Source organism: Ceratina calcarata, unplaced genomic scaffold (genome assembly GCF_001652005.2).
Source record: "Ceratina calcarata isolate Rehan_Ccalc_2016 unplaced genomic scaffold, ASM165200v1 scaffold39.2, whole genome shotgun sequence".
NCBI lineage: Eukaryota > Metazoa > Arthropoda > Insecta > Hymenoptera > Apidae > Ceratina > Ceratina calcarata.
Window position 1 is genome coordinate 3615432 of NW_017162322.1, and position 17627 is coordinate 3633058.

Below are 17627 nucleotides of genomic sequence, written 5' to 3' on the forward strand. Positions count from 1 at the left end.
CACTTTTTCTGGGATACCCTGTATAGAGGAACGTCCCATACGGCGGTAATTAGCGAGTAACGATTCAGTGTTACGTGAGGTCTTCCGACCGGCGTGATACGCGTAGCGATTAAGTAATTTAATAATAATAATACTGATGTATTGTAATAATAATAATAATAATAATAATAATAATGTGGCCGGTAAAGATCGAAAACGATCTTCTTCCAAAAGAGCAATACCTCTGTCGTTCGGTGGAACGAGGAAAATTACTCCTGTATTCCAGCCTAGGACTAGCAAGTTTAAGTAAGTAATAAATGGTGATTCTACGCATGATGTAAAAACATAAGGTGTGTTCTTCCGGCGTGTTCAAATGTCTCGCTGTTTGCGCCTTCCACTCATCGATCATATTGGAAGTACGATGAACTATTGTTTAGTTCAAACACGCATACATATTACATTCCGAAAACCTAATTTTTGATATGTTTACGATTTTAAAATTCGCTCTGTTTTAATATGAAGCGTGATTGGTTAGAAATCCAAAATGGCCAACAAGTGGACGTGTCCGTGTACAGATGGATGTTCAAATGGATGCGCAAGAACACACCTTATGTTTTTACACCATGATTCTACGTGTCTTGTTGCTTCTGACATGCGGACACAACAGCCGTTGTTGCCCTGTCCTTTCTATGCGAATCGTACGAGTCTGAATCACGGTGGAAAGGTTAATAGACCACTGTGTACCCTTATTTCGAAGAACTGCAGCGACGGTTTCTCGCTGTGCCTCGTAAAAATGTCCCTAGGGGGCAAGAATACTTGGCAATCAACGGAAGAATCGTTCGGTTCCTAGTTGGGGCCGGGATCGACCGAAAACGATCCTCTTTCGAAAGAGCAATGCCGCTGTCACTCGGTGGAACGAGACGAATTACTGCTGTATTCGTTTCATGTTGGATAGTTTCCGAATCATACGGGACCGTCCACCTGCGTCGAGGGGAGACGCGAAATAAGAATCAATAATCGAAAGAAGGATGAATACGCGGCGGCAACGTGATCCTGCCACGTGACTCGCCTCCTCCCTGTACGTCTCTACTCGGAGAATTCAAGGACGTGTATTGAAATAATCGCCCGTGTACGTGTAAATTCGTGCAAGAATAATACACAGATCTCTCGAACACGCGTATCTAATGAAAAAGATTACCGGTGGATCGATTTTACGCGGATTACCCATCGAAGGCTGCCAATAAGGATGTACCGTTAAATCTTGCTCGTACCCTATTTCCTTCAAATCATCCGTGCCCGAATAGAAAGGATTTAACGGGTTCCGATTCGTGTTCCCTCAGGTCCCACCTATATACTTATTTACGTACCTATGTATACTTCCAGATAGAAGTTTTCGAATATTTACGACGCGAACAACTGAGGCGGCTGTATAGATCGGCGGTACCGCTGGGGAGCAGAGCCAGAAAACCGACGGATATTACGGGCTAAATATATCCGCGGCAGCCGCGGTGATATTCGTCATCTCCTCGCGACGAATCGAGAATGACCTCTCGAATTCGCTTTTAACCTTAGAAACTGTTACGCTCGATCTATAGAGAACGCGCGACGGGACACGCGATTTACTGCGTGCGATCCACGATCTACGGGACCGCACCTATTGAGAATGAATTTATCTCTGGGAGTAAAATGAGACGAGAGATGGCCGACAAGGAAGAAGTGGACGTTCCCCGCGGAGATCTATGGCGGTGGTATCGACGTTGAACCGAGGAAAACAACGCCCTCGAAAGAAAGTTCCTCGACGCGTAAATACGGTACTATCAATCAGGCTAGATACGATAGTAACCGACGCGGGGAATCGATGCCAGATAGCAGAGAAACAATAGCCTCTTCGATTTCCCTCCCGTGCTAATAGCAACCTATTCAAGAGAACTCCAGGAGCTCCTGTCTCCGTCGAGGAGCTTTCTACTTGTGCGACGGTGTTGATACTACTTAATCCGAGGAGTAAAAACTTCGCAGTTTCTCGGTGGACACTGGGTACGACGATTCAGCATTCGATCCCGGTCTCCTTCTTTTCGCGACGTCGCTTCATATCGACGAACACCGCCGGCTTTTTCCTTCACCTCCGTGACGACGAGGTAAACAAAAAGATTTGCCGCGCCTTTGTCGCTTCACCATGGTTGACACGATCGGATATTATTTTCACCCCTAGCGCGTGACTCTGCCCTTGGCCTATTTCACCCGCCGCTATTAACGAGAGTCGTTCCTGTCCATTGCGGATTTTCATGCGTCTACAGCAGGAGACTGGCCGAAATATAAGGGATACAAACTCGTAAACCTGCGAAAGCCACTACGTTACATCTTTGTAGATCGTAGATTATACAGAACCATTGTAGATTTCGTAAGTATACAGGGTGTCCTAAAAAAAGTATTAGAGCCGAAGAGAGGATTCTGCAAGTGATGCAAGGTGAGCCATGGTTTTTAAATTATTAACGAAAACCACTGACCAATAAGAGCGCGTATAGGGCTCGCCCTATTCCATGGCCGAGTGTCACGATCCGAGCCAACCTACCCATGGCTGGGCGCGGGCCCCGGGTCAGTGTTTTTCGTTAATAATTCAAAAACCATGGCTTACTTTGCATTTTGCCAAAGGAAATTGTTGTTGAGAAACACTTGCAGAATCACCCATTTTTGGGTGTAAAAATTTTTCTGAGACACCGAGTGAACTACCGAGCCGGTCTTGGACGATAATTGAATTTGTTGAATCGCTGTAATTGTCGTTGATTCCGAAGTAATTTAATAGAGAGATCAAAGCCGAGCAACCGTCGTGAAAAGAACAAAAGGGTCCTCCTCGTGCTCGTATATATTACATACATTTCCTTTTTATCGGATCGGCTCCTGCGTCCAAAGCCCGAGGAATCTAACCGAAAGATGCTTCATCCTCTACGATATTGATCCGTATTCCATCCACATGGAAGTAGTCCTCCTCCAGCCTTCTTTCACTATCTATCCCCTTTCAATTCCTCCGTTACTCACTTCCCTGTACAACTTTCCTCCGTTCTCTGGATCCTTCAACTTTCTATCTTCCCCCGTCCCCTTTCGATAGTTTCATCCGAGCCAGCGAAAAATAGATCTGCTCCTTACGCAAGCGGAGAGGAAAATTCGGGACTAGACGGAATGAATGGAAAGTGATTTGACTAACGACCGCGTCGACTAATTATTAAAAGCCGTTTCAAAGCCCGTTTTTCGTTTACGTCGTTGAATAGAAAATCGGAGATGTTTCACACGTCCGAGAGTACACAAAATAAAGAACGTCCCATCACGGGGAGAACACGCGGACCGGATTTAAATACGTCCGCCGTTAATTACGGCTTTAATTATAAACCCGGCCTGCCTGTTTGGAGGCAATTCACGCGCGATCAATTTCGATCAATCGCGCGGCTTTGCTCACCGACGCCTCCCACTTTTTCATGGATCACCCCTTTAAGTTGAATTAGGGCCATTATCGAAATCGAACAATTCGAATCCGAATCGAACAAATTCCATTTCAATTTGGATCGAGTTCAAAGCACCGAAAGAACCCGAGAGGCTAGATAAATATCTGCCGAGGGAACTCTTAAACGAAACACGATTCCACGATGAAATAGATACCATGCGAGACGTCTATGATTTCCTATTTGTTATCCGTTTCGACGGAACTGGGAAAGGGTCGGGAAGTCGTGTACCAGTTGTAGGTTGCACGTGTGTTCGCGCGATTACAGTTGGTCGAGGGCGGAGGTTCACTTGGCGAACTGGCTGTCGGTAGTCAAACCTACGATTTCCTCGTTTCCGCTCCTTAAACAATGGATGGAGAGAGGAGAGGAACTCGCGAGGGAGTCGAGTCGAACGCGGCGCGGTGCAGCGCAGAAGGAAAAGAAAAGAGGCGGCGGGGAAACTCCGGTGAATAGGAATAGCATTCCACGGTAGTTTATATCAAGGGGCAGGGTATATGGGTCAGGCAGGGTTGCTTGCCGGGAATTTTCACCGTGTTCCCGTTCGTTCAATCGAAACCCCGAGCTCCTGGAGGTACGGAACGTCGACGACAATGAGGAATTGGATATTAAAAGAGAATCGAACGTAGCTACCGGTTATCAGGGAAACTCGCGTTTCTTCGAGATACCGGAGGCACCGAGTTTTAATCCGCTTATTGTTAGACGATGTCGAACGGAAAAGAGGATATCTAAGGAATCGGAGACCGCGGGAATGCGCCCCTCAGAGACACGCAGCCGGGAAGAGGCGGCAGACGAATCGATCGAATTCGATGGGGAACGACGTCGGATGGACGAGGGGGGGGGGGTTAACGGGAAAGAGAATAATGGTCAGATAAAGAGGCTGAGTCATGGGGAGGGTGAGATGTTTAAAGTACTTCGCGACTCGGGGATGTTTCGCTTAAGTTCCACAAAATCTTGACACGGAAAGGAGGAGGAGCTGTGCAGCACAGTTCTCGAGTACTCGTAATGTTCGAGTGGAGGGTGGAATAATAGATACTTGGACCTGGTACCAAGTGGCAGCTAAGCCTGATTTTACTGTACGAATTTCTGTTGCAATTTTTCTACGATGAAATTCGTTCGAACGTTATCGCACGGAGCACCGAGAGACGGTGATCGCGACGACGAACGAAAGACGGACAGCTCGCATCGAGGCGAGATGTGAAACAGATTCGACCGCGGGTTTAAGACTCGATTTCGATTGACCCGAATTCGATTTCGCTGTAACGCGAAAGAGGTCACGGTCGAATTATATCCTCGTATCAGATGACTACGCGTATCAGCGGCGTAGACAGGAGCCCAGCCGGGAATAATTGTAATCGCGTTCGACGGACGGTATGAAAAGTTCCGACAGAGGTGGTCCGGGCCACGTAACAGCACCGGCTAAGCTGGAATCCACTGGAGAACAGTGAATCTACAATCGTAACAGCTCGACGCTCGTGTCTATAACGTCCCTCTATTGGCGTTGAGTAGCTACCGAGCGAGGGCAATCTCGCTATTGATTGCACCTTGCATCCTCCCACCCCTTTCGCTCCTACTTCCCCTCGCTGCGACCATCCTTCGTCCATCGCAATGTGCAACCCCTCCGATTATTTTTTTTCCGCTACCTTTCTTCCTTTTACCATTACCGAATCCTATTGCCCCGCCACGACTTATCTTTTCTCCGACGAGACACATTTTTCATTGAACGCTCGCTCACGCCGCATACCGGGCACCCTCGTACACACGTGAATTCGACAGTTTAATTTTAACTTTAACTTTATTAAGGGGTAGAACCACGGCCGTCTTTAGTAGAAGGCCGGAACCTACCCCAAAGAGGGCCATGTGTCTTGCCGTGGTTTTTCCATCGCCGAATCCGAAAGTAAACCCATATTTTGCACTATTATTGCCTGCTTACTGATAAGATAGAGCAAAAAACGCCAAATTTTGCCAACGCGTGTCAGAGAAGTCGCGTGGCTACCCTAGCCCCTTAAGGATGTATTGGCTATACAGTCAATCCCAAACGTTTATGTACCTCAGAAAAACGCATTTACTGTACTTAAAAAGAAATCAGACGTCAGAAGAATAATGCTAATAATAAATAGCTACATGCTAAAAAGTATAGAAGGAAATATCCAATTAAAATTGCGGAAAATGCTTCAAAGAAAAGTTGTTTTCCTTCTAACTTCGATATTTAACGAGTTACGTATGATTATTTGGTATTTTATTGATGTTGACAAAATCCGACCATCCCAGCGTCGAAACGGCGAACTTTTGGCAAAAAATTTCATTTTTCCTTAATTACTCATAAACCGTTGAATCTACGGGANTGTTTATTATTAGCAATGTTCTTGCGACGTCTGATTTCTTTTTAAAAAATTCGTTTCTAAAGTGCATAAACTTTTGAGATTGACTGTATAGCCAATACATCCTTAATGCTCAATTTTACTTGAGAAAAACCGATATAAAGGCCGATTTCAACACATTTTTCGTCTTCATCTAAACTTGCCGTCACGAGAGTCTATAGTTCGCAAAGACTAGTTTTCGATCGCTGACCTCACGTCTCTTTCCCTCTAATGTTTTTCATATTTTCGCCACTACTCGGATCTATTCGATTACCCCAATACCTCTAAGCTACACGAAACTGTTATGGACTCTCGTGACGGAATAGTTTTGTTTGATTGCAATTTGATGAACGAGAGTGACCAACTTACAAATTTGTTTACTATGTTTTGACCGACTATACAATAAATACAATCGATTGATTGTCAACTAGTTATCAGTATGAGATTCGCTGGACAGAAACAGAACGTTGATAATACGATACCCTTTCCGGTTTGCCCGTGACACGAGCGACGATATAAAACAAATCGAGTCGATTGTGTGGGGGTCACTGTATAATAAATAGGCACGATGCGAAAAGACGAGTGCACGAGTGTATATAAGCCGGGCTGTCCCTTTTGACGTCAATTTCGTTAATTAATTCGAGCGGGGTTAAAAGAAGCGATTGAGAGATTTAGGGTCGAACACGTCAGACGGCAGCTTGATTTAAGATCGCCGCCGATCTTTTTGTCCCGGCCTCCCGTCCTTTCGGTCGGTAGTATATTTTTAGACGATTAGGAATAACGAGGGAGAGACGAGCAGCAGCAGCAGCAGCAGCAGCAGCAGCAGCCGCGGTGGTGGTTTAACGTCAATTTTGTTAATTCATTAATTCGAATGAACACGCGTTAGCTCCGCCTTGCTTCCATAAAATCGTTTAAAGTATCTTCCGACGACGTTTCACAGACTCGCTCTCTCTACCATTGGAAAATGATTTTCCTTTCGAATCGTGTTCAATCGCTGCATTCACGCTCTCTTTTTTCCCTCCCATCGACATATATTTGTAGACGCACGTTCTGCGTTGTAAAATGCAATTCCATAAAATTCGAAAACACCACTGACCAATTTCTATTTACTCGATACACCCGGATTCTTCCGGTCTATCTCCTGTTAACCGGTGATCCGTATTCGATTCGTTCTAACGCTTGCGATAAAATATTCTACAAAAACAACTTCCATCGCGTAAGACGATACGTAGATCGTCGTTACAGTTCTCTGAACGAGTCGCTAGCGGACGAGTTTCCGATGAGGATCATCGCTGCTGGCAAATTGCATTGAAAAAGTTTAATTGTTTCACCGAGTCGGCATGGAATATTGACGCGCATAAGCGAAGGGAAATTCCCAATAGAAGAGTAGGCGTGTGAGCGTCGGTCGGAAACGAGATATATATACTCCGAGGGAACACCTAGCTCGTCGGGATAATAAGGAATATACTGTCGGAGTCACATTCATCGGTATAGTTTGTTGCCAATTACCCCGAGTGTCCACCCCTACGTCGGGCTCTATGGACGAGCATCGAGACACCAATACCGCGACGGTGAATAACGCACGGGGCATAACTCCTCGCGTGTGCATGCACTGGCACACGTGCGCGTCTGCACGTATACACGAGCACGACGAGAAAGGGGAGTGGCCGCGTATTGCATCGGACAGTTCGCAACTGCGTATACATTATGCATCGGTAATAACTGGTTCTCCAAAAATCTGATGCTACCATAAACAGCTGTACTCGTAAAACCCCGAAGCAATCATTCTATTCGCAATTAAAACCACCCTTAGCAGAAACAGGATGAACGTTCCGATACAGAGAGCCCCGTCGATGCAGAATTAAGATGTTGGGTTGGCAACTAAGTGATTGCGAATTTTAAATAACAAGTCTATCGACAAACTCCGCAATTATTTAGTTTGCCAATCTAATAGGATCTCCCAATTTCTGTTCACGATTTCCATTCACTGACCATTTCTATTGTAATTCTGTGTTGTCTCAACAGTGAGTAGAACTTGTAACGCTCATTTTAAGTTAACGTCGATTAAATCAAGAATTCTTAGGAAAATCCTAAAAAAGTCTAGTATAGATTATAGAGAGGAAGAGAGAGAGAGAGAACGGTTGCAAACAAGTCGTAAGCAAACTAGCTGCCATGAGCAACTAGTTTCCAGCGACGCGACGGCTGACTATACTTGACGTTTAATCATTAAACTAGTTGGTGCGCGTCGACGTGTTCGTACGCGCAAATCGCGCGTGTACGAGGACACACACGTGGGTCTATTGTATACGGCGCAGGGATACGATAAGCAGATTCGAGCTGATCTTCTACCTGATGACAATCCCCTAAAAGCTGAATAGTCTCTTCCTCAGAATTTTGCTTCTGTCCATGTGTAATCAGATTTGTAAATCAATCGTTTCATAGAATGAACGATTGCTCAAAAGATTCCAAAGATAAAATGACTCATCTTTTGTCTGACGATCATCCCCTAAAAATTAACCATCCCCTATTGTTTAGAATTCTGTCTTTCTGAATTTAGAATCGATGCATAATCGCATTTGTAAATTAATCGTCTGATCGAACGGGTGGCAGAGGTTTCACGGCAGGAGAACAACCCATTAACGAGGTTACGCAGATTACATTTCCCTTCGCTACGTATCTGTCTCCGACAATTCACGCGCGTTTCCATACGTACCTTATACACGTTTAACGAGTACGTGAACGAATTGCTAACCGTACCTATAACAACGCGTGGTGCAATGAATTGGTTACGACGCGACGTGTTGCGTTTTATCAGATACGCTTACTCGCACGAGCCTCCAACACTTTTTTTAAAGTCTTTCATTAAGGACTTCCACTCGACTGCACGCGGAATCTCTCCACCGAGAAAGATTTATTGACAAACGGAACGAGAACGATGAGTACCAACGATTACGGCAAAAGCACCGTCCATCGTATGCATCAATTGTCATTTATTAGGGAATGGTGGATGAATTAGTCGACTTTTGATAGATAGGAGAAGGGCGAGATCCTTGGAATCGAGTGCAGTCGCGGTCGGCCTCGTAAAACGGTCCCCGAAGGCCGACGAATCGGACAGTTACGTTATGTTGGTTATAGTTATAGCAGGAGAAATCGCTTATAAATTCGTGTTCCTCGGTAAGGGTACACGTGTCTCAACCAATGGACACGGGGAATCGATTTGGAGAAAACGCGTTTGGTAATTAACAGACTGAAAACAGTCCGGTTAATTGAGATGCGACCAAGAACGTTGATACCCGTCGTCCCTTGATTCTGATTAGATGGCCTAATCAGAGTGGTCTTATAAACAATACTCGTGCACGAATTTGCGCGATTGGGTACAGAGATTAACGAGGCCGTGATGAGCTCCGATGCATTTTGATTCTCGAAAAATCAACGATCCTACACGAATACAAAAAAGGAATTACTCTTATCAGATTCCGATCACCGCGGTTCATTTCCGTCGATATTCATCTTATTAATTTCTGGGTCAACGATCCTTCAATTTTCATCGGACAGAATTAATTAATTAAACCCCTCCCGCGGGGATGAAACGCGTTCGGCTGTTCGACGTGTACAACGAACGCAGATGTTCGATTTGGCGAAAGCCGAGTTTGGCACACGAATTGCATCAAAAATTATAATCCGGGATTGAAATCGGTTAGCCGCGAGTAACTGCGCTAATCGGTTAAATCGACATCAACGTTCTTATCCCGCTTTCTATCAACGCGATCCTCTCGAAAACCTCTTAACGCTCAAAGCTTGGCTCGGCTGTTATAAAGAAATTCCTGTCGCCACTTTCAGCCAAATTGAACGGCGAGATTTCGCACGCAAAAATAAAATCGCACGATGGACAAGTCGTTCCTCTCGCGTGTGTCAATTAATGATTTGACAATGAAAAGCTTGATCGTTCTTAGTGAATCGTCCTAATTCTGACAAGCAGATATCAATGAACAAGCAGTGGTATCAATTTGTTGGTAACGTTCCAGGCGTAACGAGAGCCAGAGTCTAAAGAAATCGACCGGTGAACGGAAAAAAGGAATTGGTTGTACGTGGAAAGAATCGACGGGAAGCTTTCCGCGGAGCCTGGACAAAGGCTCCTTGCCAACCCTCCCTCCCTCGGAAGATGAGAGAAAAAATGTACGCGAGGACAAATTGAATTCGTTCCTAATTGCAGAGCTTTCTGGACGAAACGCTTATTAGCGTTGATTACGAAAGAGGTCGTTCGCGAATGGTGCACTCTACACGTGACGCTAAGCCCGCCACGCTTGCCAACTACTACTACTGACGACCACCAGATCTTCAAACAAAAGGACTTGATTCTCGTACCCGGTCCGGTGCCAAACCACCTTCTCTCTTTCGTCGATTAATTCGCATTACATCTTTACCGTCTTATTAAGCAATTTCTGACGAGTCGCTTGGACGATCGATGGAATAATAAAACTCAATGTCAAAGTTAAGCAGCGTCGGCCGCGGTCAGTACCTGGATGGGGTGACTATGGTCGTGGTCTGCGAGACTTTGTGCAATTGCTTAGGTGTCGTACCCCACTCAACAAGATGAGCGGGAGGTTCAAATTCGATGTTCAAGCCTACGAAATGTGACCTAGTAGAGACCCAATGGGAACGGATACTCAAGACACCAACTATTTCAGGGCGGGTTTTCCTAGGTAGGATTTATCCCATTGGGTTTATCTACTGAAGGTTTTCCCCGCACCACAAGCAGCATCCTGGACGAATGCATGATGGAGAGAAGACTGAGAGGAAAATGGGCATGGAAATAGTAGAGAGGAAAATACTGAAGGTTCAGGAGAAAAACAGGCACTTGCTGGGCCGAAGGCTGCAGGTGGATAAACCCCGCAAAAGAAGAAAAAGATAAAACTCGATGTCTGCGCGGAATCAAAAGTAACCGGGGTGGGTTCAGGTTTGCGATGACCAAGTGGCGAGCTTACCTTACAGTGGGTGCAGTTAAAGATGACCGAATAGGACTGAGCACAATCGTATCGCGCGAGCACTTCCTCGAACTCACAATGCAACCTCGCGGCCAACGCGTCGACGAGCAACAGCTTGTCCAGGGCATCGGTGCACTTCTGACCACCGTTTAACACGTTTTCAAGCGGACCGCCCTTGCCAGGCGCCAGGGCGTTGACCACCGCGTGCTCGCAGCAGTGCCGCAGACGCAACCCGCTCATGAACCAATATCGATTCTCCCTCGAGGTGAAAAAGCTTCGCGTACTGCTCCGGCCAAAATCATCCCGACAGATGTCCCTCTTATGCGACTCCTCGAGATAAAAAAGGCACTGTTCCGGAGTCGTCGGTACGCCGTCGTCGTCGTCGGTCTCCTCGCGGCCCGACACCGGCCTCTCGCTCCCCTTGGACCAATAACAATTCCTCCCGGCGAGTTCAACTCTCTGGATCACCTCGAGGAACCCGGCGTCCTTCCCCTTCTCCTTCGCGGCCGACGAGCACGGTACCGGGCAGTTCTTCGGCACTTCCGGTGGACCGCAACTGCCTTGAAGATCGGCCGGCGTTGGACCCGCCAAGTCGCAGGCCGACAGCCAAGGGTTTATCTGGTTCACCTCCCAACTGTATTCGTTGTAAGGATGCGTCTCGTCCGGCTCGGTCGCTCGCACCTCGCGTTGTCGCCTGTCGCGAACCGTCTGCTGCTCGTCCTGTTGCTCCTCGTCGTGTCGGCGATGGTGACGCCCGTCGACACCGTTATCCTTCCTCTCCCTGTCTCTGACGTCTCGAAACAGCTGTTCCCGTAACGTGCCGCGCTTCTCTTCGGTCTGCCGAGTATGCTGCTGCTGCTGCTGTTGCTGATGCTGCAGCCACTGATGCGCGACGCCCGAAGACGACAGTAGGGACGAGATCTGCGTGGCGTTGTGCCGGGACAGCCTCTCAGTCGAGCCGAGGGACGATGAATCGGATGCGAAGCTGGAGACGAACTGTCCGGGGGGATTCGTCGAGCACACCAGCGGCCAAGCAGCCAGTAGATATAAGACGAACAGCAATCCATATTTCCGGCCGCACGAATTCGACACCTTCGTCGTCGTTGGTCCGTTCGTCGAGGGTTCCGTCGTCTCGTTCCCGCAACTTTCGTTGGTGATCGGCTCCTGGAACCGGGCAGTGTAGTAACTCTCGCGTTTCTCGCCGCGCGAATCCCGAACGCGACGATGATGGCCTCGAGAACGTTCCCCTTTGCCACGGGTGGTACCGTCGTCCTGCTGTCGAGAGAACCTCTTCCGTCGTTGAACGTCCTCGATCTCGCGAGCCGAGGCGATCTGCGCGTCGCCCTCGTTCTCGTCCTCGTCCTCGTCGTTGTAGGCAGTGTAAGGAAATGCATCGACCGAAGAAACGTTTGTGGGATCGTCCGCGGTAGGAATTGGCGAGAAATTGACAGATTTCTCGAAACGAGCTCGATCATCATCGTCCTTCTTCTTCCATCTCGTCCTTGGCTTACCAGCGCGACGAGACCGTGACCCCGTTTCCCGAGATACCGTCCGAGACAAATCGTCCGCGGGATCACTTCCGGCCTCTTCTTTATCCTCGCTCTCCTCGAGTTCTCGACACTGATCGTTTCCAAGCTTCCGTGCACGACGATCGTCGTCCTCCTCGAAATCGTTCGCGAGCGCGCGAATGCAATGAACCCGTGAATAGTAAGAGACGTGAAAGGCAGTGGCGTTTCCGGTTTGGAATCCGTCCCCGAGCTCGACTGAGCGACGCTGGCAACGAGCCGACCACGCGAGCGGACGGTCGCAGCCCCAGGAACGGCGTGCTTCATCTCCGGTTGGTTGCGGCTCTCGAGCCTCGGAACGACGAGACGAGTCTCGACGACAAAAGAAAGACGCTCGCTCGTCGGAGGTCGGACTACGGAGAAAAGGCGAACCGTGGCTCCCGTCGCTTCGATCGTACGACGTAGATGGTCCCGTGAATCCGCACGAATCGAACTGCATAGACACGAGGAGCCCGGGAACGCTAGCGTCCGCGATTCGTCCTCGTCGACGATCCACACCACAGAGGCGCGACTTCACCTTCCTCAAACATACCCTTCCGCGTCGTCTTTCCGCCGGTATACGCGCCGAGGATGATTGGAACACGCGACGCCAAATGAACGATCGCCTTCGCGATACTCGCCCTCCGTTCGTACAAGGCGCTGCATCGCTGCCACCAAAGACCGAGACCGATCTCCACTCGTCGCCCGCTCTCTTCGTGTCTCTCGACTCTGCTTCCTTCCGTTTCCGCTCTCGTTCTCGTTCTCGATCTGCTCCTCGTCCTCGATCTCGTTCTCGCTCTGCTCCTTGTCCTCGATCTTGCCCTGTCTCTCGATCTCGTCCCGATTCTTCTTCTCGTTCTCGTCCTCTTCCGGGTTCTCCTTCTCGTTTTCGTTTTCGCTTTCTTTTTCGTTTTCGCTTTCGTCTTCGTTCTCGCCCCTCTCCCTCTCGTTCTCTTTCTCCTTCTCCTTCCCCTTCTTCTCCTTCTCGTTCGTCCACTCGTTTCCGTGCTCCTGCTTCTAGTTTTCCTCCTCGTTTTCGCGTTTCTCCTCGCTCTCCCCAAGAGAGAACCGCTACGCAGCTCCGCTTCGACCCTCTCGGCGACGAGTAGCTTTCCGTGGAGCAACTTCGCCGTAAGAACGACGGCGTTGACCTCCACGTCGGCGTCGCTGATGATCTGCTCGGTGCTCCCGCACTCGATGCCCTTGAGACGAGTACGGCGCATCGCGAGCCCCTTTTCAAACCTTCTCGGTCCCGACGACACTCGGCAATCTCGGTTGATCCATGAGTCGAGTCCCTCGCGTGTACGTTTCCGGCGGTGCTGATGAACGTGGACGAAGATGCGTTCGGCGAGTCGCTCTTCCCGCGGATGGTCGAGACGCAGTCGCCATCGAGACGACTGGTGAATGGTGTCAGCCCCGCTCGTAGGTATCCCGGAGTCGATAGCCAGGTGACATCTGTCCGAGCGGCCCGGGTCGGCGGGGCCCTTAGAAGTCCCCCTGGAGGAGGCTGACTTCTCGATGATCCCGACAGCGATCCGCCAAGGTCGCTGCGACGACCAGCTCGAACGACGACGTCGCGCCGGCGGCGACCGGAACCGTGGCAAGAACGGCGTCGTCGAACCGCGAGCCCGACTCGCGCGGCAACGATAGCAGGGGCAACAACAACGCCGTGAACGCGCGATCCAGCCGCTCGAAATTCTCGTGCCACCAGCCCCGATGGTGGTGTCCGCGATGGTCCATCGCTTCCGGCGCTTCCTCTTGCCGCGTCCGCACCACCTGCACCCGCGGCTTCTCGCGTCGCACACCACCGTGTTTGTCCTTCCTCGAACCGGCCCGCGTTCGATCCCGCTCCCACACCCTCGCAATCCGGTTCTTCTGCCAGGTGGCCACTTCCGTCGCGGCACTGCGACCACGCTGCGACCGACAACGGCAACTCTCGACCAGAGTAACCACCGACACGACGGCGGCGAACACGACGACGGCCACCGCTGTCGCCGTCGCTGTGATCGTTGCTTCTTCTGTTCCCACAGTCGCTGCTGCTGCTGCTGTTGTTCTTGTCGTCGTTGTTGTTGTTGTTGTTGTTGTTGTTGTTGTTGTTGTTTGTGTTGTTGTTGTTGTTGTCGTTGTCGCTGTCGCTGTGACTGCTGCTGCGCCGGCGACGGCGACGGCGACGGCGACGGCAGCGGCAGCGGCGACGGCAGCAGCGACGCCGGCGACGCTGCCCGTTCCAAGGACGACGGGGACCCTCGATCTTTCGACCGGCGAAAGTACCTGGACACCGTCGTAGTCGCCCTTCCGAGGCTCACCAGCTCCCGATACAAGACACCGAGGTTCATGCTGCATCCTAAACGCCCGGCTTCTCTCCCTGTTCCTCGCAGCCCCCTTTGGTCGTCGCCGATGATCACGCTTGCCGGTGACACGGCAACGCGTACCACCGCTCGAACGACGACTCAAACGGCCACCACGTTGTTACCCTACGCGGCACCGACGTCGTTTCGTTTGCTCCTTGCCATTGCGTCGACTTCATGGACACACCCCTAGTAGCAGATCCACCGACAGCCACCCGAGTACCCACTTTCCGAGTACCTTGCTCTCTCCTCTTACCCAACCTTTCCTCCTTGACCTCGTTGCGCTTTTCTCCCTCTTTCTCTATCTCCGTCTCTCTCTCTCTCTCTCTCTCTCTCTCTCTTTATTTCACCCTCTCCCTCGCTCTTTCCCACTCTCTCTCAGCGTTCGCGGACTTCCCGGTCCTTTTCAGCCACCGAAATGAACGTCTCCACCGATTGCGTTGTTCTCCGCTTCCCGTCTCCACCGAAGATCGTCCAGTAATTCCCCCTTTTGTTCTCGGGGGTCGTCTCGAGGGCCTCTTCCTCGGGGATGAAAGTAAGGTTATCAGACTGCCCTCGGGAGACGTCGACGCGCACCAGGATCCGCGCGTGAGAGCACGCGCGCGCGCGCGCGGTCGAGCGCGCGCACGGCTCCTCTACACCGTGACGATGAAAACACCGAACGATAGACGATGATAAGATCGTCGAACGATCGCCTCGTTTCCTCGGACCGCGCGACGATTCTCTTTCTCGACGCAGGAGGTATCCTCGTAATCCGTCGAAGGGCACGTACGTCCTCGGCGAACGCTGGTTCGTTGCCCGTCGAGCGAGGAGCCTCTGCTCCGCGACTCGACGATTCCACTCGAGCCGTTCTCGCGACGCGAAACACTAGACGAGGCACTAAACGGACGGATCGCGCGTCCGGTCGTTTCGCAGCGGCCGCCCCCGCGAACGATCTGTCTTCTCTCACCACCGCGAATCACGGCAGCCGCAAACCCCGAGGAACTGCTCACTGCTCCGGCAAAGATATCGGAGAGTCCGTCGTCGGTGTTCCTCGTGGCACCGTACCGTCTCGACGACGACAGTGGCGCACCTTCGAAATCGCGTTGCGTTGCGTCGCGTCGCGTCGCGTCGACTCACTCCGTCTACTGGCGGAAAAAAAAGTCGAACGCGCGCGTACTTTTATCCTGCACGATCTGTCCCGGGGACGAGGTATCGATACGCCCGCGGCTTTTTCACTTATCCTCCTTTATTAGCGCATCGCGCACGGGCTTCGTAGGAGATCTCTCGACCTCCTCTTCCTTTCCACCTCTCACTCTTCCTCTAAAGAACCGGAGAACGCTCGGGGGTGGCGGCGGGTATTGGCGTAGAAAGAAGACGCGGAACGGGGCGGCGTACGCGATCTTCCAGGAAAATCCGTCGAATCCACTTTGCTCCGCAATTTCGAACTAGCAATCTTTCCATCGACGTGCGACGACGGCGCTATGGACCGATAACGATCGGGATTCGTCGACCCTTCGCTCTCTTTTTTTCTATATCTTATCCTCCCCTTCTCCCTTTTCTTTTTCGAACCTCGGTTCCTCTCTCTTTTCTCCTCCCTCGCGGTCCCAGCAGGTGGACCGTTCTCGCGACGGGATCCGTCGTTTATCGCCACGCCAAGGGGAAAACCTGCAACACGGATGCCAGTCGAACGGCAGGCACGCACGCACGCACGCATGCACGCACATCCACACTTTTTGGGGGCCCCGTGCGCGTGACACGGAAACACCGACCCCGAAGCCGCGCACCAACAACTGCGCGCGGATCAGATGGAACGGACGTGTGCCGATAGTCCCTCTTCGAGAGACGACGGAAACTTCGGTGCGCCTTCGCCGTTCTCTCTCGGTCTATCTTCACAGCTCGCGCGCGCACACGCATACACGCGCCGAAAATTCTCCCTCCGCCGATCGCCCCTGACTCTCACCACCCAGCCTTTCCCCTTCCACCTCCAGGAGCCTTTCCCGTCCCGTTCCCACTTTCAGTCCGCGCGATTTTTCCTCTATCCTCCGTCCCTCTCGTCATCATCGTCATCATCGCATCATCATCCTCCTACCTGTCTTCCTTCCTCTCCATATCAGCCACCTCCCGTTTCCTCTTTCGATCTACACCTCCGTGCATGTATTCGCAGCAGTCGTAATCTCGGGTGGATCTCCCCTTGCGCGCGCCTCTCTCCCGTCTCTCTCGATCTCGTTTTCCAACCCCCGTGACTCTCTCTCTCTCTCTCTCTCTCTCTCTCTCTCTCTCTTCCAATCCTTCCTTCCTTCGCGTTCATTTACGTTCTTCCGAAAAGGCACATCTCTTTCGCCGGGCAGAGCAACCGCGCCACCTTCGACCGACTATTGCCGCGTATATACAATTAATCCTCCGAAAACGCACTATTTTCCGGTGTGCAAATAAAACAGTACAAAAATCGCGATACGAAACCGTCGGATCCAAGTGGGACACACCGGTTCCTACAGAATCGATCCTGGACACGGTTCAGGGATAGCTCGAATCTACTCTGATCTTCAATATCATACAAATACTCTGATGCCTCTGTTTAGGCTTTTACAATTTTTTTAACCTACCAAAAACAAATTAAACGTCGGTAATAAGTTTGTCCTTAAAATATCGACACGCGAGGTCGAGTGGCTGAGAAAATTTCATCAGACGTCGCGAGTGAACTTTTTATACTTTGTTCCTCTTCTCGATCTGAGAGTTACCTCTCGGACACGTTACATGGATTCCAATCCTTTCATGTCTCGAAACGATTCGCATTGTAACGTGCGTTACGTGAAACTATGTAAGACGTCCGCCGAGGAGGAGAGTCAGAAGGAGTTATCTTGAAATGATCGTGGGACATGCCGAAGGTATACCTGTGGACGATGCGGCGATATTAAAAGCGGAGGGCGCATGTACCGCGTTG

The 17627-nt window shown here is 50.4% G+C and overlaps 1 protein-coding gene across 1 annotated transcript in view; it reads right to left on the reverse strand.

Moving 5' to 3' along the window:
* Positions 1 to 12843, reverse strand: part of Mid1 (calcium-permeable channel component Mid1) — a 33637-nt gene extending 20794 nt beyond the window's left edge. Inside the window, exon 1 of the mRNA XM_018026671.2 lies at positions 10813 to 12843. Coding sequence (XP_017882160.1) covers positions 10813 to 12816 — 2004 coding nt within the window. The 5' untranslated portion in view covers positions 12817 to 12843. The remainder of the gene's footprint in view (positions 1 to 10812) is intronic.
* Between the last annotated feature and the right edge of the window lie 4784 nt (positions 12844 to 17627).